Raw genomic sequence first — 25,818 nt, 5'->3', positions numbered from 1 at the left:
CGACAGTTTCATGCATTCTACATTAGGTTCAACAAAATTAGACTTGATGTGCTGTGATCAGTGGCTGATGATGAAGCAGATCCTTTTTGGGTCACTGCATCCTTGCCCTTTGATTCTCTACTTCCAGTCTGAGGTATAGTGACAGATGGAAACTTCTGAAACATCTACTGGATTTAGAACAGTCTGAAGGTTTGGATAAAATCCAGACACTCTGTATAGCCAGAGAGATTGGAGGGAGGGGGGTGAGAATAATAAGTTAATGACTTTCACATCCACTTTTTTGGTGCTTATGTTGACTTGGAACTTCTCAGAATTTGCTAGGAATCCAGCCCAAACTGTCGTTTTAGCAAAGAGACCAACAAGAGCCCTAGAAGAGAAACTAATTCTTTGTAGCTTGGTCAGGATGGATAGAAGTTGTCTGATTTAAGCTAAACTTACTGTTTATTAAAATTATTTAAATAAATGAATAAGCAGCACATGATTACTGTTGATATTTTGAACTGGTGGAAATCGTTGGCTAAATTGGAAGCAGAATTTGTTGAAATAGCAACTTTACATCAAAGACTTCTGCAGGTTCTGAGAGAATTTCTTCATTTCATTTTATTCAAGCAATTATTTAAAATTGAGATGTGAAAAACAGGTAATTTGCTTTCCTCTTCCAATCTAGGGATACTACGTGTAAGAAAAGGAGGTCTGGTAGATCTAAAAGCTTGAACAACATGGTGATCAGAAATAATTAGTTCATATCACTCCGTGGATAATACTTTATTTGATCAATTGTTTAATTGAACTTTTTCTTATGTCTCTAGCACGTCTCATGCATGTCTCCTGCATGTTTGCAGTGGCTTTATTTAACCAACAACAATTGTAAAATGCTGGTTTTGTGCATTTTCAATTGAATTCCAATTTCCATTCAACCAGACCCTGACACACGTTCACAAATAAACCATTCCCATCGTGTAATAAATAAGAAATGCACCAATCACCATTTTCTGATTTTATAATAAAAATAAAAAATATGAATAAATGTATATTGAACTGTACGGATTACTTAAACAATTCATAGTCTTAGTTTGTTTTGCGTGTCTAAAGGAGAGGTTACCAAATTTAAACATACAATTTGAATCTATTAGGAAAATGCATACAATACAAAGCAAGATTAAAATCTATTATTCATATTAATTTGTTGCCTCTTCTTTTAATTGTGATTTTAAATCAGTCCATCCTGGTTCATGGTCATGACTTCCCAGTTCCTTGAAGTTTTTCCATTTGTAGTAAATAAAATATGGCTATATTAGTCCATAGCTTCTTACAAAAATATGGATTTGCTTTAATTAAATATCTTACTTTTCAAATACTAGACTGATTGACAGCACAAGAACAAGTACCTGCTCTTCCTTTCTACAATATACTTCAATCTTTGTGTTGCAGATATTCATAATTTAAGTCTATACATGGCACAAATAAGGACAGTATTTTGGCCCCAAGAAGCGTAGTTTAAAAGGCCAAGATCAGATATGAAAAAACTATGGCCGTGGTGATAGTTTTTTACAGGGTATTTTCTTTCCCTTTCTGTATGCAGATGGAATAATGGTTGCATTAGTATTGATTAGCCTTCTTTAAGTAGGCGTTTTCTTTCTGCTTGATGGACTGAATTTAACTGACTTCAGATCTTGTTGGTGCTAGCCACAAGTGTTTTATGTGCTTTTTTTAAAGATGCTAGCATGGTTAGGGTTGAGCGTTCTGTTATACTGTTCTTGTTAGGATGTAAGAAACTGGCAATAGTAGCCAAGATCCCTGTATGGCAGTGTACTTTCTAAACAATAGAGCAGGGTAGAAGTTTGCTAAAATGTACCTGACATTGAGTTAAATGATGTGATAAGAAACAGATGCTGTATGTGGAGTAGTATAGACTGTGTGATCTAGATGTACAACATCCTAGGATTAGAGGAAAGATGATGTAGTATATTAGATGTAGATCTTTTGATTGGAGGCTGCTTGCAAACAGTTTAAAAAAAGCAAAACAAAACAAAGCCAAACCATGCTTTACCAGAAGAAGCAGTGTATTACTTTGACTGGGCTCTGCAGCATCTGTATAGATCGGGTACTTCAGTGGGGCATTTGGAGTCTTTTAGTCAAAGCTGATTTAATCTACTATTACATAAAAGCACCGAAAAAGCCCCACTAACGTACCTGATCTATACAGATGTCAGGCAAGCCAGGTTGAAGTAACATGCTGCCTCTGCACCATTTTTGGTTTTTTGTTTGCTTTTTTTTTTAAATGTCTGGAAGCAGCCTAAAAGGCTACCTGGTATTTTTCTTACCAAGAGATTTAAAATGGATGTAAATTTGAGGAAACTGGGATTTTTTTTTCTAGCCATCTTGTTTTTTCTGGAGTCTCCTAAACAGAGACATTTATCAGAACCATTATGGATATGGCTACATGTCTTGAACACTAGCATTCTCTTTATTTCATTATGGGTGCACAGTATTAGGAACCAATGTGTGTAGACTTCTGTTACTCTGCTCCCATCTCATGGTTTTTAATTTGTTTACCTCTTCTCTCCTACACAGTTCTACATTTATTTATCATGTAAAGAGTGAAAACTAAAAACAGAAAGTGGGATTAAGGAAAGTGAAGGCCTTAGATTTTTTTAAGGTAAATTGGAACAAGACACTCATCCTAGAATAGGTATTCTAGAATTACCACTTGCGTAAGTTTGGGTGATTGTCTCATTAGTGTTAGCATAAAACAAATCAGATCTGAGCTCTACTGACTGATTTGTCATTACATTTTAAAGGCCCTACAAACACTACAGCATATCAGCTAATCTACCAGATCTGATTGAAAGGGGCAAACTTGGATACAGAAAGCAAAAATGACAGATCAGTGAAATGATAACCTAAGTGTGTAAATTAATATCACATCCATGTGTACTTGGCCTACTAGCTAAGAATAAATATTAGATGGACGAACTAACACAGTGACAGCCATTTTAACCAGAAATTAGTTCACAATAGCTGGAAGACTTTATTTTTCTCCTGTAAACAGATCAATACCTTTTCCCTTCTTTCATATTGGTAGCTTTCTGCCTGACTGATAGTGATTGGAACTGGGAAAGTGGGCTCAAAGTATTGATGACTAAATAGGTATGAAGGTACTTCTGAGGGAAACATTTTGTGACTTGTCGTCACAGAGAAGTTTGTAATTCCATTTTTGTTATGAAATTGGTATATTGTATTTCAATATTATTATTTGTGGAACTACCTTTTCTTAGTAATTTTCTTTGTGATAAATTCCTATAACTTCTGGTCTCCTGATGAGCTGTATTGTTTAATAAAGGGAGCTGGTTTTGGAAGACTCTTGTGTGCGCGAATATTCCTTGTATTGTCAGTGTTTGTGTACATTAGTTTCATTCTGGAAATACTGATTGTAAGTCTCCAAACTTGATAACTTATTGTTGATACAATATGCCTTATATTATTGGCAATTCTGCATATTTTCTGTACATTCTCAACAACCAGTTTTATTTCATTGATGAGAATTCCTGTCAGCTTGTCAAGCCCAGTGAAAGCTGAATTTTATGTTTTTATGGGGCCAAAACTATTCCTTGAAGAATTGCAGAAGGTGTAAATGTAGCTTTTGGGGTATCTTTTCAGCTCTCATTTTAAAATATTTTCTGCTTCCATTGATTTTGCTATTTTTCCTTAAAAAAATTAAGAAAAAGAAAATTTTGGAAAATTTGTTCACAGATCAGGTATTCATTTCTTGTTCTTTTTCACCCTGTTTGTTGTGTTCATTATTTTAACATCAGGTCAAAATTCGAGATTCTACTGTATGTTAGCTAATGGACAAAACAGACCCATTTGTGTTATATATTCTTAAATAGGCTGCTAATCTCATGCTTGAAAACCTTCCAGAACAGCGAAGTAACTTTAAGCTTGAGGATGGTTTCTGGTTTCTGTACATCTTAAAGCAAAAGGAGAAAAGCAGTATGTTATAGATCTGAAGCTTAATATTAGGCTGCTATTGAGTCACTTCCATCTATTGCAAGTCATATTATGAATAAAGCATATGCCTGAAACACTTCCTTTATTGGCTGGTGAGATTCGGGTAATTTTTGTTCCTTCCTCCATAGATATCCAAATTAATATTGCATAGGCTTTTATCCCACTTTTTAAAAATCAGAAACCCTAAAAGGTCCTTTTAAAGGGACTTTGACTAATATTCTTCCTAAGACAAGGAAGAACATAGTAAAATGAAAATCTGTCTTGAGCATGTTAAATCTCGTGCATGTTAAACATTGAAATATCCTGTCTTAATTTTAAAGTCTCCAGGAATGGAAAATATACTGTAATTCTTTTAAAGTTGTTCAAGTAGTTAATTAGTATCACTGTTAAAAATCTGTGTTTATTTCTGTTCTGAATTCTCTAGACTGTAGATATTGGATATTACTTGGTCTGCAAGATTAGTGAGCTTTCTGTTATCAGATTTTTCGTCCTTGTGTAGGTATTTGGATTGTAACCACATCACCCCTTTAACCTTCTCTTTGATAAGTAAGTCGTATCAAATTGTTTGGCTATTTAACGATGAAGCATGTTTTCTGATCTTCATTCCAGTGGTTCTCAGCCTTTTTAGAGTTAGGGTACCTCTCCAAAGTTTTCTAGAATTTGGCAGCATCCTCAGTTGAGAACCACTGTTGTATTGGTTCAGCGTACCCCTGTGATTCCCCATCAGGGTGCTGCTGCACACTGCATTAGGGTTATCTGATAAACCTAAAGTGGGTGGAAGCAGAGGTATAACTAGTGAATTTTGTGTCCTGGACAAGACTTCTCTGTGCCCTGGAAGAAGGAGGGTGGTGTTACCTGCCCTGGGTGTCGCTGCACTCAGCTCCACCAACCAGGCGGTGCAAAGGACTGCTCCTACTCGGCCTAGCTTCTCCTCATAGGCACTGTAAAGGGCTAGTACAGCCCAGCCTCTCTCCTCTGGCCGGGCAGTGCAAAGGGCTGTGACTGAAGTGCACAGTCATTCCTAGTCCAACCCCACATGTTTCTTCTGAAAATGGGTGCAGGCTCACTTCCTGTTTCTGGGAGGAAAGTCTGGGGTCAGACTGGGAAGGGCTGCAGGAAGACTATAGGCTCCAGCTGCTTCTTGATCTGCCTTTGCAGGAAGTGAGCAGAACACTTCCACCTGGCTGCATTGGGACCTGCATTACAGCACCCCCTTTTCTGTATCCTTCTGCATTTTATCAACATAATTCTTAAATTTTCAATACTGGAGCTAGACACTGTTGTCCTGGCTGGTTTTGCCAGAGTCAAATACAGAGGCTATCTTTTTATTCCTTGTTGGTATTTTCTAGTTTGTACATCCAGTTTATTCATTATCCCTTTTGGCTACAGAATTGTACTAACAGCTTGTATGCTGCTGATTATCTTTCCTAACTCCCAAGGCTTCTTCAGAGTCATGGTTTCCCAAGAAGTTGTCTTGACCATCTCAGGATAGGCATGGTAGAGAATAACCTACACTTTTTGGGTTTTGACTTGTGACCTTACGTTATGACCATAGCAAATCTGTCTGCACCAATGATGTGAGGCTCCTGCCACATGTGACTGTTCCCTTCTTTGTGTATAACATGTCTTGAAGCTCATATTGAAACTGTCCACATTGTACTTACTCATTTCATATACACAACAATAAGATTTATCCCAGTTTACCTTGTAGAGCTCTTCTACGTGTCATCTTGTAGACTACTGGCTATTCCTTTCAGACTTGTCTCTAAAGCAGTAGAAAGAGAGAGGGATGAAGGAGAGCTGGCAGTTAAGAAGGGGCAATTATGGTATTGCTCTTGGCAGGTTTATGTTGCCCAAGTAAGTTCTAACCTAGCCTCATTCTTAAAAATTGCTGAAATGCTTTGGTCGTTTTCTAAGAAAAAGTCTGCATAAGACAGATACACAGCATGGAAAGAAAATATTCACCAGTGAACAATTTAAAATTTAGTGAAGTTATAAACATCAGTGTCGTAATGATTTTGGAAAGGTTAGGCAACCTTAATAGACTGTGCTACCTGCTCTGCCTATAACAAAATTGTTTTTCTTAGGTTAAATTACATCTGCTTGGATTTCACTATCTAAATCACAAGAATCTATCTTTTGGCTATATTATGAAAATATGTCAATTTGTGTCTTAGTGATTGATAGTATATCTTTTGTTTCCTTTACAGTTTCCTCTAGTAAATCCAACCTTTGTCTCAAGAAATATGAATTGTTTATATAGTGTCATAGTTAACTTCTGTTTAGAGTCTTTGGTTTTCAGTAGATTATGTGATTTTTTTTTTTTTTTTAAAGCATTATAGTAGTTTGCTGTGAATCTTTTTTCTTTTCCTTAATGGAATTTATAAGGTATGACCTTTCACTGACATTTGTCCCACTTAATAATGGTGCTGAAATGCTGCAGGGCTTCCATTGTAGTCAAACCATTTAAAATTCAGATTTTTTTGGTGGGGGGGGGTTGCCTTCTGTATGGAAGGATGAGGAGAACTGCAACTTATTGCAAGTAAAGAATTAATTAAGGAGGAATGATTACATGCATCAGTTTATAGCTTTGCTGACAGTAGAGGCAAACACCAATTCCACGAGTTACATTCCAGGTTACGGTGGGGAATGTACATATGTTGCATTCCAATTTGGGGTGCTTCAGGCTATGGACAGAATACAGCCCCCAGACAGAGGACGCTACAAAATGTTGCTTGGTCCTGAAGCTCTGTTCCTTCTCTCCCTTCTCCAGCCTTCCACAGATTTTTAGGCAGAGATGACCTTGCCATTGAGTAAGGAGGTGAACTAGATGCCCTTCTGAGGTCCCTTCCAGTTCAACTTTTCTATGATTTTATGATTATGGTAAAAAAAGAAGAGTTTGGATCTTATCTTTTAAAATTCTAAAAATAAAATAATATTAAAACAATGCAACTTCTATCACATATTTTTGTTTATCTATAGGCATGTGTTCCTATATATAAAGTAAGCATTTACCAGCCTAACTTTGCTCTCTCTAATCATTATATAGTATTGTATTCTGTATCTCTCCTTCCATAACTGTGATTAGCCGTCAACATATTCGCACATCATGGAGTAGTACTTTATAATTTGTTGAGACAGTTAGAAGCAAACAGTTTAGTTTTCAACATTGGTTATGTTGATTCAGATTAAGGCTCCTTGTACTTGCTTATAAAAATGTTGTTCCAAAAGCATTTCTTGCAATACATACTAGGTGCCTGTATCTCAGTTATGAAACAGCTTCTGGAAGCTGTGGATCCTGGGAGATTTTGAAAGACTTTATGTAATATTTCGGGAGATCCAGAAAATTGTGAGTAGAGGTCAAAATCCTATAATCCCATAGGAGAATCCATGATTTCCACAGTGTTAAGTGTGAATGCAAAAACAAATTTAATTTGACAGAAGAGCTGTTTTGCAGACAAACTATACCATGCATCTAAATCTTTTACAGATTTACATTTCTTGTATAGATAGTCCTTAAGGGCTATATCTTTTCTCTGAATATTTGGAACCAACTCCCATTGTATTTAGGGTTGCCTATGTACACTAATGTTGAAATTTGATTATTGGTTTGATTACTGGTTTATCATGAAGTTGTGTTTATGGACCTAATTACTTAATTCCATGCCTGTTTGAATTTTGTAATGTTTCTGTATTACATTTTAACAAACTCTTCTGAGATTAATCCCTGGAGTTCCAGACTCTTCCCCACTACCTTGCTGTGTGTACACCTGGGGCTGTGACTGAATCTTGCCCCTGGGAGACTACTCTTCCCCCCTGACAAGTGTTGGTCTCATCTGCTGCTGACCAGACCTTACAGTTTAATAAAGGAGAGTCCTGTCAGCTTGAAAGTTCCCTTGGGTTTGCGAAACAAAATACATCCCAGTCTCTGTGGATTTGGTATACCTATTGATGTCAGCTGGTTTGAAATGCCTTGTTTCCTTTATCATGAAATAAGCAATGAGGTGTAACGCTTAACAGATTTATAACATAAAAACTCATAACTCCCCTTCCTCCCCCAAAATGGTAGCTTTAGGAACAGATATGCAAAAAAAATAAAACCGATGCCACGCACTGCTCTCTCTAACTTGTAGCAGCCTCTTAATAAGTTCCACTGATGTTTTTAGCAGTCCAACTCCTACTGCTATACTTAGAAGAAAATCTCCAGCCTGGTGTCGGTGCCCTCAGCCTTCTATTGAGATTCTAGTGTGTTTGTACTTGACATCTGCTGTTCTGAAGTCTTTGCCCTTCTCCCAGATACATGCATTTATATTTAAGGAAGATAGAGGGATTAATCATTGTATGAGATTCCCTCCCCCTTGATACCTTGGACACTAAAGCTGCTTACAGATGTTAAAAACAAACAAACAAAGCATGCTTTACTGGAAGAAGCAGCACATTTGCTTGACTTGGCTCTGCTGCGTCTGTATAGATTGCGTTCTTCAGCGTGACTTTTTGACACTTACCTAAAGCTGATTCAATCAGTTATTAGAAAAAGCACCCAAAAAGCCCCACTAAAATGCCCAATCTATACAGATGTCAGGCGAGCCAGGTTCAACTAATGCTATATCTCTTCTGGGCATGTGCTGGGCTTGGTGCAGGAGCACGCTGAGTTCAAAGTAAAACGTCATTTTTTTTTTAATGGCTATAAGCAGCATATCTATATCTATATATATAAATGAGTTATATATACCCAGCATAAATATATGCTGTTTTTTATTTTTTCCCCCTATCACTACTCGGACGCACTGAACCCATTTTCAATATTCAAGAGTATTTAATATAGTCCAGTGGTTTTCAACCCTTTTGCATTTCTGGATCACTAAAAAATTTCGCATGGAGGTGCAGGCCCCTTTGGAAATTTCAAATGGAGGTGTGGGCCCCTTTGAATTGTAAGTGTGGGTATTCGCATACTTAGAGCCGATCCTAGGGGTGTGCAGGGCCTGAGGCATATCAGCCTGTGCAGGCCCAGAGGGGATGGGGGGGTGAGTGGGTAAAGCAATGGGCCGGGGTGGGTGGCAAGTACGAGTACAGAGCTTGTGTCGCAGAGTGTTGGCACAGGGCAGTTGCCCTGATTCGCCCGCCTCAGGGGACAGCTCTTCACGTACTTCTGATTGATCATAGTTGTCTTTTGAGGGCCCCTTAAACAGTCTGCAGACAACAGGTTTAAAACCACTGGTATTCTACATAGTAGCACACCACTTAATAGCTATCCTAAACACAAACTCTGATTGATCCTATTACTTTTTAAATTTTAACAGACAAAAATTATATTATTGGGGTGTTTTAAGGTCTATACATATGAATCAATCTTCCTTTCTCTAGCCTGCGATTCTTAAACAGCTGAGGAGGTTGTGCAGCTAGGGATGCTTGCACAAAAACTCATCTTTTAATTAAGCTAGTAGTCAAGTTACTAGCATGTGATTTTACACTGAGCAGTTACAAAGGAAAAAGCTTGAATCCAAAGTAAAAACAAAGGTGTTAAATAGCTTTTTTATCTTTGTTCACTAAGATCTCTCCCTCTGTTCTGCTTTAATGACTATGGTGTGCATGCAATCAGGCTTTCTCCAGCAATGCAAAACTATGTCTTAAGTAGCACATTCCACCTTTCACTGAGCTAGATATATTTCAGCATAAGACGACCCCATTACCTGGAGCCTCTGCTTCACATCAGAAAAGCTTTTTTCCCTTCTTTGAAAAGACAAGCATGTAACTGGGATAAAAGCCAACTTCAGAATCTTTAAAAGTAATATTTGCACAGTCCTGGGAATTAGCTTCTCAGCCAGTTTCTTCAGTAGTGACCTCAGATACAGAGATAAGGTGGTGTGTTCAGGAAATAAATCAGTCTCTAAAAGATTTAGTAGTCATTTCTTTAAATAATAATAATAAAAAATCTGTTTCTAGTTCTTTTTTTTTTAAAAAAAAGCTTGTTTCAAACTGTGTTCTGTACTGGACTGTATTTCACTAACTGCAATTATATCCATGTATTTCCATCTGTAGCAGTCTCTTATATGTTATTCAGACAGATTTTCCCTGAATTTAAAAGTTATTTAATATCATAGTGCTTAGGGTCGGAAGGGACCTAAATAGATCATCAGGTCCGACCCCCTTCCCCTGGCAGGAATGGGTGCTGGGGTCATATCACCCCAGCCAAATATCTGTCCAGCCTCCTCTTGAAGACCCCCAACATAGGAGAGAGTACCACCTCACTTGGGAGCCCATTCCAGAGCCTGGCAGCCCTAACTGTGAAGTGATGTCTCCTGATGTCCAGCCTGAACCTTCTCTCTAAAACTTAAATGTTTATGGCTACTGGCTGTGGCAATTGTGTTCGGTATTAGACTTAATAAAATCAGTACTACATATTACTTAGCTTTTATATTAATTTTGATAATTTGATTATGTAACATTCAGGTTTTAGTCTCATCCCTTACTAACAATAAATCTGTATAAAATAGTTTAGATGAGATGCATTAAATAGGTTTTTGTGCAATTGTGTTGCAAAACTCCAACTTACGTTTAGTTAAAGAAAGAAGTTACATGATTAGCATCCAAGTGAAGACCTACATTTCACAACTGGCTCATTCCTACCCAAATGAATTCAGCTGCCTTGAAATGAAGTTAGTAGTTTAAAATAAAATCTCTATTTTTTCTGTAACAAAAAAACTTTAATACATTAATATTGGCTGGAAACATATGGAGTCAGGATTGGTGGTGAAATATGGATCATTTAACCTCTGCTGTATATCGCTAGTGGAGCTCTTTGGTAGATTGACATCATACATCACCTTACTTGTTTTGAACATTAAAATATATCCTCCATAGTATCAAAATCCAGAATTTCATTCACTTTGTTTTGAAATATTTCTTAGAAAGAATGAATAGCAAAGGCAAATGAATGAATTTATCTTGTTTCCAGGGTCTGAAATATGGCTGGAAATGATCTTTCAATGTCCACTTTTGCTGTTATCCAGGATATTTAAAAACCTGGGCTTCAGTTAGTTTACTTATTATGTACTTGATACAGCTCCCATTCAAGGCAATGGAAAAACTAGTTTAAGGTCCTACATCATCAGAATTAGGTGTCTGATTATGCTGTTTTGACTGCAGGGTTCAGGGTTCACTAAAGTAGACAAAGTTATAACTCTTCTGTTCATTATTTTTTTATAGTGGAGTTTATCTTCATATGATTATCTCCATTAAGAATTGTTGCTAATATTTTACCTCAAAATCTTTTCAACTAGTTAATCTGTCTGTTTTATGAGTATTTATTATAGGATCTTAATTACGATATTTACTTGAATCCAAGACAAAGTTTCTTTTCTCCATTTAACATGGATTTGAATACAAGGCAGTGGGGGTAGGTGTCTGCTGTGGTTCCCATTCTGGCCCAGAATCAGAGCTGGAGTCAGAGATGCATGCCTATGTGCTGCCCTGCCCCCATTTACTGCTGTCTCTCCCACCCCACCCCACCCCAGTCTCTGTTCCATAGCCTCTGCTTCCTCACCTCTTCTCCTACTTCTGCCACATATCCTGACCCCTGCTTCAGGCTGACTCTGGCGCCATTCCAGCCTAGGGCATGGAGCACATGGCAGGCAAAAAGAGGGAAGGTGCCAGGGCATCCAGGCAGGGAGAGCAAGTGGTGTGGGAGACAGATGGTAGGGGGCAAGGTGTGGTGGGGTAGGGGTCAGCCACTTGACTCCCTTGTATTTCCTGCCCCTGTGCCACTGATTGCCCATGGGAGGGATGAATATAAGATGACTCTCCAATATTTAGATTCTACACACAGAGAATAATAACACGCTTATAAATGTTCCATGTCTAGAATCTAATTATTGCAGGGTCATCTTTAATTTAGTGTCATCTTGGATTCACGTAAATACAATAGTATCTACTTTTAATCTTGCATTCCTCAGGAAACTTCCTAATACACTATTGTATTCTTTCAGGCATTTAGATTAGACAGTATTAAATTATACTCAGCTTGAGCAAATCAAATGCCAGCAGTGCTTCTCTACTTCAAGTAAGGTATTTCAAATATTTTGCATCTTTTCGGTGATTAGGGGATGTGTTAGGTAGCTTTTGTACATCCAGTGGCTCATTTTCATGACCATACAATTTCTGGATATTGTGCTTAAGAGGTTTATTTCCTGGGTATTACAGTAATTTGTTCAATAATGTTTAAATTACGATCTGTTCAGTTTACGATCTGTTCTCTGTAGTAATGTTGTGTACAAATGCTTGCTTTAGCTGCCCTGCTGAAGATTAAAGTATTGCTATATTGTAGCTGCTTATCTCTTCCATGTGGGTAGGAGAGGATGTGTTGTACATTTTTGCATAATTCCCTTTAATATTTTGATCATATTGGTCATTTAGGTGGTCATTAATCTAGGTTCTTTATTCTTTTGCTTTCCACAGATTCTTTTTTAATGTTGTGGCTTTGAATCCTGCCTAATATGTGTCATATGCAAAAACAAAAGTATAACAAAACTGCGATTCGGTGTTCTTTTTGCTAGCTTTATCTGCTTTTATCTGCTAAAACAATTTTTTCAGCTCCCTGAGCTATCTCTTTTGGTTAATTAATGTTAATTTTTTATCCTTTCATGATCCATTCCAAAGAACAGTTCTTACCCAGAAATTTTTAACTGTTTTACAAACTATTCTGCAGGCTATGTTATATCTGCTAGTACTTCAGAGAAAATTGGGTGCTAAGGTGACACACATTGAACCTTTTGCAGTATACCCTTGGCACTCATTTTTATTATGAATGTAATCTCATGAATCCAGATGAGTAGATATAGCATCAGTGGCATAACTAAAGTACAGACAGAAGTGTAGCTCCACGCTGTAACTGAGAGTGCTTTGCAGGAAGTGTTCTGAGTTACAATATCCCCCCTGACCAAACAAATTCACTGTTGGTTCCAGGGGGGAAGGGAAACCTAGTTGCTGACAATGAGCCTGCAGTCAGTTACTCCTAGCAATGATCTCTCCTGTTTCTCAGCCTGCACTATTTTCAGAATGGGAGAGGGGAATGGACCAGAGGGAGCTCATTCTGGGGGATACCCAGCCAGTGCTGGAGGGTGGGGGTTCCAGTAAACCTCCCTCACCCTCCAGCAGTGGCTGAAAAGCCCCAGACTGAACTCCCTCCACTCCCTCTCCCCCATTGCATTCTGAAAACAGCTTGTGGCTGGCAGGTAGCACAGAGAGAAGTTACAGAAAATGCTTTGTTTTGAAACATCTTCATCTGAGCCCTCATGTAATGAGGGTTCAGATTTTTACCTGAACAGCCATTTTTGAAACAATCTACAGCTCTGCACTTGTTTGTCATGGCTATAGATTGCTTTCTGTGGCCAGATTGAATGAAAATTGTTAATTCTGTCTGGGCCCTAGGTGGGAGGAGCATAGGGGAAACTGCTCTGGGTACCAACTTGAGGGGTCGTGGAGGGGGACATGGAGCAAGATGAAGCTGCTGCTGCTGGCAGTCTCACGTTCACAATTGTCAATGCAGTGAAAACTAGAATTTGCCACTTCTGCTTTGACCCAGGTGCCTGGACACTCATGTCCCTACACTGCTGTACAGCATCTGTGGTGTTTCAGGGCCTTTGAAAGTCAGTCGTGTTAATTTTACTCCTCTCAAAGATTCATAATCACCATATAGTGCAAAAGTAATGTTGTAGAAGTCACGGTTCAGGAATTATAGTTTCATGGATGTTAGGGTCGGAAGGAACCTATTAGATCATTGAATCCGATCCCCTGCCCTGGGTAGGAATGAGTGCTGGGGTCAAATGACCTGAGCCAGGTGTCTGTCCAATCTCCTGTTAAACACCTCCAAGGAAGAGGACAGCACCACCTCCCTTGGAAGCTTATTCCATATTTTGATAACTGTCACTGTAAAGAATTTTTTCCTGATGTCCAATCTGAATTTGCTGTGTTCCAGCTTGTGGCCATTATTTCTAGTTACCCTGACAGGTGCCTTGGTAAACATTGTATCTCCTATTTCTTACTGTCCCCCCTCCCTCCCCTCCAGTGAGTTTGTAGGCAGCCACGAGATCACCTCTCAGCCTCCTCTTGGGGAGGCTGAAGAAGTTCAGGTCTCCCAGTCGGTCCACATAGGGTTTTTTCTGTAGGCCTTTAACCAGACAAGTTGCCCTCCTCTGGACCCTCTCAAAGGCCATCCACATCCCTCCCAAAGTGTGGCACCCAAAACTGGGCACAGCACTCCAGCAGCGGCCTAACCAATGCCACATAGAGGGAAAGTATCACCTCCTTAGACCTATTTGTGATGCACCTACTTATGCAAGAAAGGGTGCGGTTATCTTTACTTATTACCTCATCGCACTGCTGACTCGTGTTTATTTTGGAGTCAACTATGACTCCGAGATCCCTTTCCACAGTTGTGCTACTTAGAGTGGCATCTCCCAGGCTGTAGGAGTGTTGATGATTCTTCCTCCCCACGTGCAACACGCGACACTTGTCCTTGTTAAACTGCATCCTAGTCTGTTCAGCCCATTTCCTCAGCCTGTCCAAATCAGCCTGGATTCGCTCCCTGCCATCTAGTTCATGTACCTCCCCCCGTAGTTTGATGTCGTCAGCAAACTTGGACAGGGTGCTTTCTATTCCTTCGTCCAAGTCACTAATGAAGATATTGAATAGTACCAGTCCCAGGACAGAGCCTTGGGAGACTCCGCTGCCCACATTTCTCCAGGTAGAAATTGACCCATCCACGACTACTCTCTGGATGCATCCCATAAGCCAATTTTCTAATTATATGAGAGGCATGGATTTCTTAAGGTGATATCTTTTATTGGACCGACTTCATAGTTGAGATACAATTAGATAGGGTTGACCTGATGATAATTTTTTTGCATTTGAAAGCATGTCTAACTCTATCTCAGTTATGCAGTTGGTCCAATAAAAGATATCACTCTAAGAAACCCTTGCCTCTTATAGAGTGCAAGCCATTTAAGACACCTGTAGGTTACCCACAAAGCCATTTGCCAAATCCTTTTGTTTTCTGTACCAAAGGCACCTCTTCAAATGAACTAAGTGTGCCTGCTATTTCATTTTGGAATGCTGTGTACTCAGCATGTGTTTCTATTAGCTCCTAATTAAAGCTGGTTAAATTGTAATTCAGAGTCCTGGCAGAAGCAGTTATGCAAACCTTCTTCTGCTGGTAGATATATTTCACTTCTGTGGAGGAGAACAGTTTTTCTGCCATCACTCAACTGCCTTGCTGGACTTCCTGAATTAGCAGACCTGGTTGCTAAATAAGCCCACCATCTGCAGCTTAGGTGGTATGCTTACAGATGTTAAAACAAACAAACCAAACCAAACCAAACCAAAAAACAACAACCCCTAACACACTTTACCAGAAGCAGCAGCATGTTAGTTCAGTTAGGCTCAGTAGTGTCTGTATAGATCAGGTGCTTCAGTGGGGCTTCTTGGTGCTTTTATTTAAAGGCAATTCAATCAGCTATAAGATAAAAGTGCCCAAAAGCCCCATTAAAGCACCTGATATATGCAGAGGTTGGGAGAGCTGGGTCCAACCAACATGGTACCTCTTCTGGACATGCACTGGGCTCAGCACGGGAGTATACCGAGTTTAAAGTACCGTTTCTGTTTTGTTTTTCACGTCTGTAAGCAGCTATTTTGAGTAGCTGAATTTCAGAAGATGCCACAGTACTAACCAGTTTGTCCTTTTTTATGCAATTTCTCTATAATTAGGGTTTCTGATTAAATGTAGGGCCAGGTCTTATTCCACCTATTGGACATAAGTATAGTCCTATTTCACTCTACTCAGATCACTGAAAACTTAACATGCATACTTTATAACATACCCTGAAGACACACTCTTATGACCTTAAGACTAAGTCACAAAAAGAAATGGCAGGGAAGGGAGGATTATTTCCCATGTTTTAACAGCTTTTCAGATCTAAGCTCAATAGAATTGCACTTAAGTGCCAGGTAAGTAAATAGGACGTGGTGCATAGTAATTTGGAACCTGTGTGCTTATAACCAGTAGAGAATGACTAAATTATTTCTCAAGTACAGCTGAAGGGAAGGAGAGTTGGAAAGAACAGATGTAACCTGATATGCTTTGCAACTAAAAAATGCATCACCAGTGACAATAAGTATTTCTTTAAGCACTTATTTCTTATGTTCTCAGTTAAACAAAACAAGATGCTTATTTATATGGGTGGAGGGCAGTAATGCAGTTGCATCCCTCTGAATCTTGCTCCACCCAGACTTTAAAACCAACTGCCATGGAGGGATGGCAGCATTTCTGTTCGGGCAGTGCTGAGAGAGTCAATTAACTTCATGGCTCATTATCATCTCCTTGATTCCTGCTAATCTGCTGTACTCTACAGGTGTTAACAACTTTTAGTGATCCTTTGATGTTCCACCATTCAAACTATCCTTTCTTCTGCAGTTTTGCTATCTGTTAGCCCGTCCTGGTAATGTCTCCTTTATTCCACAGCCTTGCAAACTGTTTTCAGCTCTAGGTAAAAACTTTAACTCTGGTGTGGTAATATTAATTCAGTTGCAGAAAAGATCCCTTCTCAGTCTTCTCTTGTGGATGCTAAATAGATTCAGGCCCTTTAGTCTATCTTTGTAGGGCCTGGCCTGCTGCCCCCTGACCATGCGAGTGGCCCTCTGGACCCTCTCAAGATTAGCCACATCCCTCTTGAAGTGCGGCGCTCAGAACTGGACGCAGTACTCCAACTGTGGCCTGACCAGCGCCTCACAGAGGGGAAGGATCACCTCCCTGGACCTGCTTGTGATGCATCCGTAGATGCATGACAAGGTGCAGTTAGCCTTACTGACCACTTCCTCTCATTGGCAGCTCATGTTCATCCTGGAGTCAACAGTGGCTGATCCCTTTCAGCCACTGTGTTGTTGAGAAGGGTGTTCCCTAGCCTATCAGTATATTGTAGGTTTCTTTTCCCTAGATGCAGCACCTTGCACTTGTCTGTGTTGAATTCCATCCAGTTCTCATCTCCCCACACCTGTAACCTGTCTAGTTCTAGTTGGATTCTGTCCCTCCCCTCCAGTGTGCCCACTTCTCCCCACATCTTTGTGTCATCAGCAAATTTGGACAGCGTGCTTTCCACACCCACCTCCAAGTCATTGATAAAGATGTTGAATAGCACAGGACCGAGCCCTGGGGAACTCCACTGCCCACATCCCTCCAGGTCGAAAACAAACCGTCCACCACCACTCTCTGGGTGTGACCATCAAACCAATTTGCCACCCGACTGTGTTGTGGTTTTTTAACTTTATATATAATCTAGAAAATTTGTTCACATTCCAACAGTTAAATCTGGTTTTGCTTTATTCTTAAACTGAATAATATAGTGCTAGTCCCCTAGCATATTAGTAAAGTTTCTAGCTTCTCTTTAACTGGAGAAAAATGTGTGTTGTGTTATATGTTATCATCAGGGATCTTGGTTTTCTGTGATTAAAAATTGTAAATTCTCCGATTAAAAATAGCAGATTCTCTGATTAAAACCCCAAAATCCATGATAAAAATTAAAGGCCCTCCCACAGCCCTCCCAGCACTGCTGGCACCGTGCACTTCTCCCCACAGCCTCAACAGTCCTGGTACCCTTCACAACAGCCTCCCAGACCCACAGAGACAGACAGGAAGGCACAGATATGCACACACCCCAGCAGGTAAATGTGTATGGGGGGAATGGACAGGACAGGGTGGGAGAAAGGGAAGGTGCCGGGCGGGGAGTAGATCAAGAAGTAGGGGAGCATGCCCCTGTGCCTACTCCCTGGAGCAGGGCCAGGGGGTGAGGCCAGAGGTGCCCTTCTGCAGGGGGCTTTGCAGGCAAGGGATGCGGGGTGCGCATGTCACCCAGGTGGTTGCCCAGGGGAGGGGGAGGCTCGCATGTGCCTAGCTGCACAGCTCTGTGGCTGGCTCTGCAGCGGTGGCAAGGGATGATGGCTGGGGGGGCCAGGGGAACTCATATGCGGCAGCCACTGCTGCTTGCCTGTGGGGTTGTGCCAGCGAAGATGGACACTACATACAAAACCTTCCCACGCCACCGCAGAGCCATGCCTGGAGCTGTGCAGCTGACCGCAGGGCGACAGCAGCAGCGTGGTGGCGGGCAGGCAGCCGTCCCCACCACCATCTTGTGCCGTGCTGCTGGTGCCCCATACTCCCCCTCCCCCCCCCCAGCCTCAACAGCCCTCCTGATGCCCCTAACAACAGTTCCTCAGACCTACAAATACAGACACGCAGGCACAGACATGCAAACACAGAGGTACACACAGACACTGACACCCACCCAAGCAAGTAAGTGTGCTTGGGGGGAAGGGGTGGGGCAGGGTGGGAAAAAGGGAAGGTGCTGTGGGGGTAGATTGAGAAGTGGGGGAGTGTGCCCCTGTGCCCACTCCCAGGAGCAGGGCCAGGGGGTGAGGACAGGGGTGCCACTCTGCAGGCAGCACACACTCTGGACAACCTGACAGGAGGTTCGCATGCAGAGGCTGCCACTGCAACTCTGCCACTTCACCCTGCACCACCATCCCACAGCCACCCACATGGCTTTGTGGGCAAGTGGCACAGGGCATGGCAGTGGCAGTGCAGTAGCAACCACCATGTGTGAGCCACATATGTGCCACCCAACTGCGGGGTGGAAAGCGGGGCTTGTATGCAGCAGCCACCACCGCTGCTGCTTACCTGTGGAGCCATGCCAGCGGTGACAGCTGCTGTGTACAAAACCTCCCTGCGCTGCTGCTGCCGCCGTGGAGCCATGCCCGGAGCTGTGCAGCCAGCTCTATGGCAGCTGTGGCAGTGTGGTGGCAGCCGTGGCCACTGCAGCATGGGTTGGTGGTGGGATGGCTGCATGCTGCCTGTCTGCTACCACACTGCTGCTGCCAGCCAGCTGCACAACTCCGGGCATGGCTCTGCAGCAGCGCGGAGAGGTTTTATATGCAGCGGCAGTCTCTGCTGGCATAGCCCCACAGGTAAGTGGCAGTGGCTGCCACATGCGAGTCCTCCCCACCCCCCCAGCCACTATCCGTCACCGCTGCTGCAGAGCCAGCCACAGAGCTGTTGCAGCTGGCCGCATGCGAACCTCCCTGTCCCTCTTCCATGGCAGTCGGCCAGGCGGCATGCGTGCCCCACCTCATTTGCCCTCAAAGCCCCCTGCAGAGTGGCACCCCTGCCCTCACCCCCCAACCCTGCACCTGGCTGCTGAGCCAGCTGGGACTGGCAGCACTCCCTGCTCCTTCAGCCCCCAGCCCCCTTCCCCAGCCCTGCCCCACAGCCCCCAAGCCCCACTTACCTCTAGGATCCAGGGGCAAAAGACAAGTCTGAGCCTGAGCCCAGCCTTGACTGACTCAGAGGCTCAGTCCCCACCCTTCCCCCTCTCCCTTCCCCTCTGGGAATTAGGGGATAGGGCTGGGGATTTCCTGTCCTTTCTACAATCAGCTCTTTGCAAAAGTGGAGAATCTGTAGATTTCTCTGCCAGAAAGGGAAATCCATGTTTTCTCCAATAAAAACAGGGAATCTCTGGTTTTCTCCGTTTTTCTGTGGGAAACGGCAAACCTGGATCTCTGGTTATCATGTGCCCCACCATCTGCACCCACCCATGCCTAAATAGGATTAGGCCATCTAATGTCTTCCATTAATGGTAAATTCTTAATTAAATGGTCAATATGCTGAAATCAATTATTTTATATAAATTAGTAGAACATAAAAGGGTGAAATGCTTCTCTTACGTGATCTTATCTGGTTGCCTGAGAGTGTGTAGTGGCAATAAACTTCCTTTTAGCCATTTAAAGCAGTGGTTCTAAACCTTGTTAAACTCAAGGCATCCCTTGGACTCAACCTACACTTCAGAAACTATCAGCTTTTAGCTTTCACTTGATTTTTGACTGTGTAAAAATAATAAAGCAGTTCTTTTATGAAGACCTTGGAGAAACTGCAACAGATCAGAATGCTTTTGACACTCATAGATTCATAGATGCTAGGGTCGCAAGGGACCTCAACAGATCACGACCACAGCAGGAGTCCTGACTCTCAGATGAATTGGAGAAAGTAATTTTTAAAAAGCTAACCAGTTCTCCCCCCTTTCTGTTAGCATATTATATTTGCAAATAAGACAAATGTTCAGAGATGTAACAAGGCACCTGGGCTTCTGGGGCAGTGGGATGCATGGGGCAATAGTGCTTTCCATCTTCCTCTGTGCAGCTGGTACAGCTGTGCAGCTGCAGCAGCAGCTTCTATTTTTCTTCCTTTCCTTCCCCTCCAAGTTGGCTATCCCAGTTGTCCCACCCCAGTTAACCTACTGAGCTTGTGAGACTTGGCAAACTTTATCCACAATAGAGAAATAATGCAAGGCCTAAGGAGGCAACATGAAGCTTTGTAGGAAATTAAACTACATTTTGTCTAGATAAGTAAAAATCAATACATTTGGGGAAAAAAGTTATCTGAAACAGATTTAATGGTAGGGAGATACTGGGAGAATCAATAAAGCCAACCCATTGCCACGTTAGATGTGATCTTAAATTGTGGTAAAGTGACAAAAGGGAGTGATATGGCTCAGGAAGGTACTGCGAGGCATCTTTACATGTGCTCTGGAGTGGTGGGGGCACTTTAATTAGAGCAGGTCTTGGGAGTCACTCTAATTAAAGCGCCTGCAATATCTTGTGTATTCAGTATCCTGCACTTTGAAATAGTATCAGGGACACTTTTAAAGCTTATTCAACGAGCTTTAGTTAAAGCATCCCTGCCACCATTTTAAAGCATGGGGATGCTGATTCATGTGTTGCCAAGGTTGCTGGAGCATGCTAATTAGATTAATTGAGTCTGCTCTGATGGATTCTAATTAGAACACATCAGAGCAGGTGTCAGGAACATGTATAGGTATCCATTAATTCTCTGTCCTGAGTGCTTTTGAGAACAAAACTACAATATTGTGTTAAATCCAGTTGAGTTCAGTATTAGAAAGATGTTGATTTAAAATGGAAGTCATGTGACAAAAAAATGGTTACTGGCCTGTAGAGAATAATTAAAAAGGAAAGTTATTCAGCTGATGAGTAAAGGGGATATTACAGTATTATACAAATATTCATGGTGTGTGAGCACCAAAGAGGAAGTGTAATTCTCCCCCTTCCCCCAATTTGGAATTGAGGGAGGTTGCGGTTCCAGCCTCCTATTAACCTCAAATAATTATTCTTATCCATAAGAGAGCATAAATAAGATCCCTGTAGCCTCTGCTTCTTATGTGACACTAAGGGTAATTACATGTTTCCCCAGCAGTGGGGACAAGCAGTGTTTTGCCTGTAATAGCAGCCTTGAAATTGACAGACCCTAGTCTGTTTCAGAGTTGCTAATAGCACAGAAGTGACAGCAATTGAGATGGGCTAAAAGAATTAACTGTACCCTGCATGTCTGATTAAAATGTTCTGATGGCCAGATGAGCATACCATGTTCAGTGTGGACTATATAATTCTTCTTATGTTTCTATGATATGAACATGTTAAGCACTGTATTTAAATAGTGTTTCTGTTTTAATTGTATAGTTTCAACAACTGTTAAAGCCATAATGCTACAGTAATGAGCACCATTTAAAACAGAAGAGCTAATGCTATAACTTTAACTTTGTTTAGGCAAGTTTCATTTGATTTCAAAAATGGGAAGAGTGGAAAAAAGCATAGAGGCTCATTGTGGAGCTGTACTTGCAGGAAGATGGAATTATGAAGGAACAGCATTAGTTACAGGTAAGAGTTTGTGTTAAAAGTGTCCTGCATGGCTCCCCCCCCCACAAAAGAGGGGTAATAAAAAGCTCTTTCAAAAGAAAGCATGCTTTCTAGATGAGGTTGACGTTGTTAGTAGCTTGAAACTAAGGAAAAGTACAACATTTATGCAAAAGATTTTTAAACTATAAAAGTTATAAAATGTAAAGGTACCTTCTACTGAATGATAGAATTTGTGAGGAAAAAATATTATTAGGGTTTTCTTGACATTTATTTAGAAGCTGGGGGCATGCATTCCATAAGTTTTATGGCAGTTGTTACCAATTTGAATCATCATTGTTGGCAGTCCCTTGATACTAGGATGAGTGTCTTCCAGTAGATAGGGAAGTCATTGGTGAGTCCAGAGGTGAATGAAGTGGCCAATCCAAGATTTGCACATTCAACTTCGGATATGGCATGCAGTTCCAGAAGGAAGGGGTGGATCCCGGTTATGTCAGGTCACAGCTCTTTCCCTTTGTTCTCTTGCTTATTTGCCTCCATTTGCTCAAAATGGTCTCTGCTTTGCCATACTTCATTACACTGCTGCGGACAATTCAGTGCTTTAGCCTCTCAGTTATTGATGTTAATATTGTGTGTCTTCAGATTGGCCTTTGAGTGTCATTGAATGTCTTCTTTTGCCCACCTCTAAAATGGTGACGAGTGGCAAGCTAATAGTATAGGATGGAGTGGACAGTTATTTCGGGCGGAGGGCCACTTACAAAGATTTGGCAAGCTGTCAAGGGCTGCATGGGTAGTCCTGCCCCTTTGCAGGTGCCCTGCCGCCTTGTTGCCATCTTGGGACCGGGAGTCCCGCCCCATAACTCCCAACCTTTGCCACCAGAAGTCCTTCCCCTTGACTCCGGAAGTACTCCTTTCAGCAACAGGTTTTACCATCTCAGAAAAATACCAAATTATATTCTAAAAATCAAACTTCTGCAACATTCATTAATTCATGCATTGATGGTGGAGCTGTCTTTTAAGCATGTCATCACATCCTTGAACTGCAGAGTGATGGCTTCTTGTGTGCTTGGCCCATAGGTAGCTTTGGGTGAGCTGAAGAAATTATGCATGTCTTGGCTGTTAGTAAACTTTCAGATCTCTTCTGCTTTATCCTCCCATCACTTGTTCTTTCACTCTCAGATTTTCTTCTGGGCCTTAGCTTTAAGACTGCAATAAGGAACTTGCTTCTGTTTGGACTTGATGTCATTCTTATCAAGCTTTGAAGAGTCTCCTTTTTCTCTCAGTGAGGGCTTGAATTCCCTTATTCTCATCAAGCCAGTCCTGATGTTCTTTGTGGAGAAGCCTGGATATTCTTTGCGTACCTCATGCATGCCTTTCTTGATGCTCTCATAGTAATTAGTGGTGTTAGGATCACTAGGAAGGTCAGAGCATTTCTCACTAGGGCACTGCTAGAGTTGATTGCTTTTAGCAAGGTCTTTCAAGAACTCACTATTGAGCCTCTTCCACGTTTGCTGCTTTTGTCTGTGTCATTTTGGGATGATAGGAATAGACATGATGGAACATATGAAACGATACAATCATAGAATCAGTGCCCAGAAGGGACCTGGAAGATGATCAAGTTCGGTCCCCCGCCATAGGCAGGAGGTTGAGTTCAAACTAGCTCAACAAGGTGCTTATCCAGCCTCCTCTTGAACATCTCCAAGGATGGCAACCATGCCACCTCTGCTGGGGGTGTGTTCCAGGTTCTAGTTACCCTTACAGAGAAGAAGTTCTTCCTTATGTCCAGTCTAAATCTTCCCTTTGTTAGGTCATGGCCATTTTCCTTGTCCTCCCTAGGGACACCTTCCTGAAGAGTTGCTCCCCCAGATCTTGGTGCTCCCTTGCTAGCAAATCACCTCTGAGCCTTCACTTACCCAGACTGAACAAGCCTAGTCCCCAGAGTCTCACCTCATAGGGCCTATCTTCCAGGCCCCTGCTCATGCAGATGACCCTTCTCTGCACCCTCTCGAGCTTATCCACATCCTTTTTGAAGTACAGTGCCCAAAACTGGGCACAGTACTCCAGCTGCAGCCTCACCAACGCTGAGTAGAGAGGGAGAAACACCTCTCTGGATCTGTTGGCAACATATCAGCTGATGTACCCCAGAGTTCTGTTCGCCCTGCTAGTGACTTCATCGTATTGTTGGCTCATATTCATCTTCTGGTTGATTGTGACCCCCAGGTCCCATTCAGATGCTGTGCCAGCCAGTGGGCTACTACCTATCCTATAGTTATGGTGAAGGTTCTTTCTACCCAGATGAAGGACCTGGCACCTTTTCATCTGGGTAGGAACAACCTTCACCATAACTATAGGGTAGGCAATAACTCACTGGCTGGCATAGCATCTGTCCAGCAGTTGATATGTCCAGCAGTTGATATGCTGGTCATAGCTTTGGTGATATGGAAGTCCTGATGGTCCTGGGTGAGCACTATAATGTCAATCCATTGCCAGTGTTTGGAGTGGGTGTGTATCAGTGATGTCTTCCATTTGTTAGGTTGGCAAAATAAGGAGTTTGTGATAATGAGATCACATTCTGAACATTTGCTCAGGAGAACAATTCCATTTGAATTGACTTTCCCCACCTCTTCCTTCCCGAGTGTTTTTTTCCAAAGCTCAGAGTCCCTGCCCACTCTAGCATCAAAATTACTGTGAAGAATTATCTTGTTTGGGGAAAGATGACAGGACTTAAGTGAGTTTAAATTAGAAGGGTCATGACATATGTACTGATGGCTGTTATCTCTTAGTCAGTTGAACGTAAAGGATCATGAGATGCTCATTGATGCCAACTGGATATTCTGGCATCTGAGTAACAATCTTGGTCTTGATAGCAAAACCAGTGCTTTAGATGTCTCTGTTTTTTGGGGGTTTTCCTTTCCAAAAACTGTATAATCACCACTCTGTTCTGTAGAGCTTCCGATCTCCTGTGCATTTTGTCCCACAAAGTACAGCAATGTCAATATCAAATAATGCAAATTCTCTGGCCAAAAAAACTGTCCTTTGCTCATCGATCGTTATTAGGGTTGTCCATCAGGGTGCAGGTATTTCAGGTTGCAAACTTTATTACTTGTTTTGAACCACAGATAGTGTGATCCCACTTAATGCAGACAGGCTATGTTTTGGAAACTTTTTCTGTCCCTCTCTGATACAGGGTGAGCAGAGTGGATCCTGCATAGGCCTTCTCAGTCATGCTTGCAGCTGCCAAATTATACACCAGTCTCAGTTCCAAGTACAAAATAATTATCATACAATCATTGCCTCTACATAGGTCCATGACTAAGGGCTTCTAGTAATCACTAGCGCTTGTCCCCATCACCATAGGACTTGGTATTGAAGGAAAATGACTGTCCATGTCTTTTTTTAACACGGGGAATCCATTATGCATCAGCAACCACACAGTATTTCAAGGGAAGGAAACCTTAATTCAATCACAAAGAAAATCTAGACAACCAGAGATTTATATTCTGCATCCTTCATCTGCCTCTGCAGTCACTGTGAAGTATTCTTTATTCGTCCACCTGCTCTGTTGTTGACAACTTTTATTTTTATTTTTGCATTAGTGTTAGTCTGGAAATCTCATTCTCAACCTTGCCAGCATGGGTCACCCTACCAGGAATACAAAAATGCAGGCAGCATTGCTTTCAATGTCATTGGTAGCACCCAAGCCTCTCTACTACATCAAGATTGGTCCTTGGGCCCTGGGATGTATTGACAGGAATGTTGCATGCAAATCATGGGAAGTGATTCTTTCACTCTGTTCGTTACTGATGATGTCTCACCTAGACTATCCACTTTTAGGTCCTGCACTTCAAGAAAAATGTGGACAAACTAAAAGGAGTCCAGTAGAGAACAGCAAAAATGCTTAGAGGTTTGGGAAATGTGGTTTTTCAGTCTGGAGAAGAGAGATTGGGAGGATGAATTTAATAACAGCCTTCAGAAGTTTATAAAGACGATATTTACCATCCCTTAAAAGACAATGGCTTCATTTATTCCTGGTACCAAGATCATTTCTGATATTGTGGTTAA

General features: G+C 41.6%; 1 protein-coding gene across 1 annotated transcript in view; it reads left to right on the top strand.

Annotated features, from left to right (window-relative positions):
* IFT80 (intraflagellar transport 80) overlaps nt 1-25,818 on the top strand; it is a 139,812-nt gene that overhangs the window by 7,758 nt on the left and 106,236 nt on the right. Inside the window, exon 3 of the mRNA XM_019532664.1 lies at nt 21,670-21,780. Within this exon, the coding sequence (XP_019388209.1) occupies nt 21,670-21,780 (111 nt within the window). The remainder of the gene's footprint in view (nt 1-21,669; nt 21,781-25,818) is intronic.

The sequence above is a fragment of the Crocodylus porosus genome, unplaced genomic scaffold (genome assembly GCF_001723895.1).
Source record: "Crocodylus porosus isolate Cpor-Errol unplaced genomic scaffold, CroPor_comp1, whole genome shotgun sequence".
NCBI lineage: Eukaryota > Metazoa > Chordata > Crocodylia > Crocodylidae > Crocodylus > Crocodylus porosus.
This window is presented reverse-complemented; position numbering and strand designations above follow the sequence as displayed.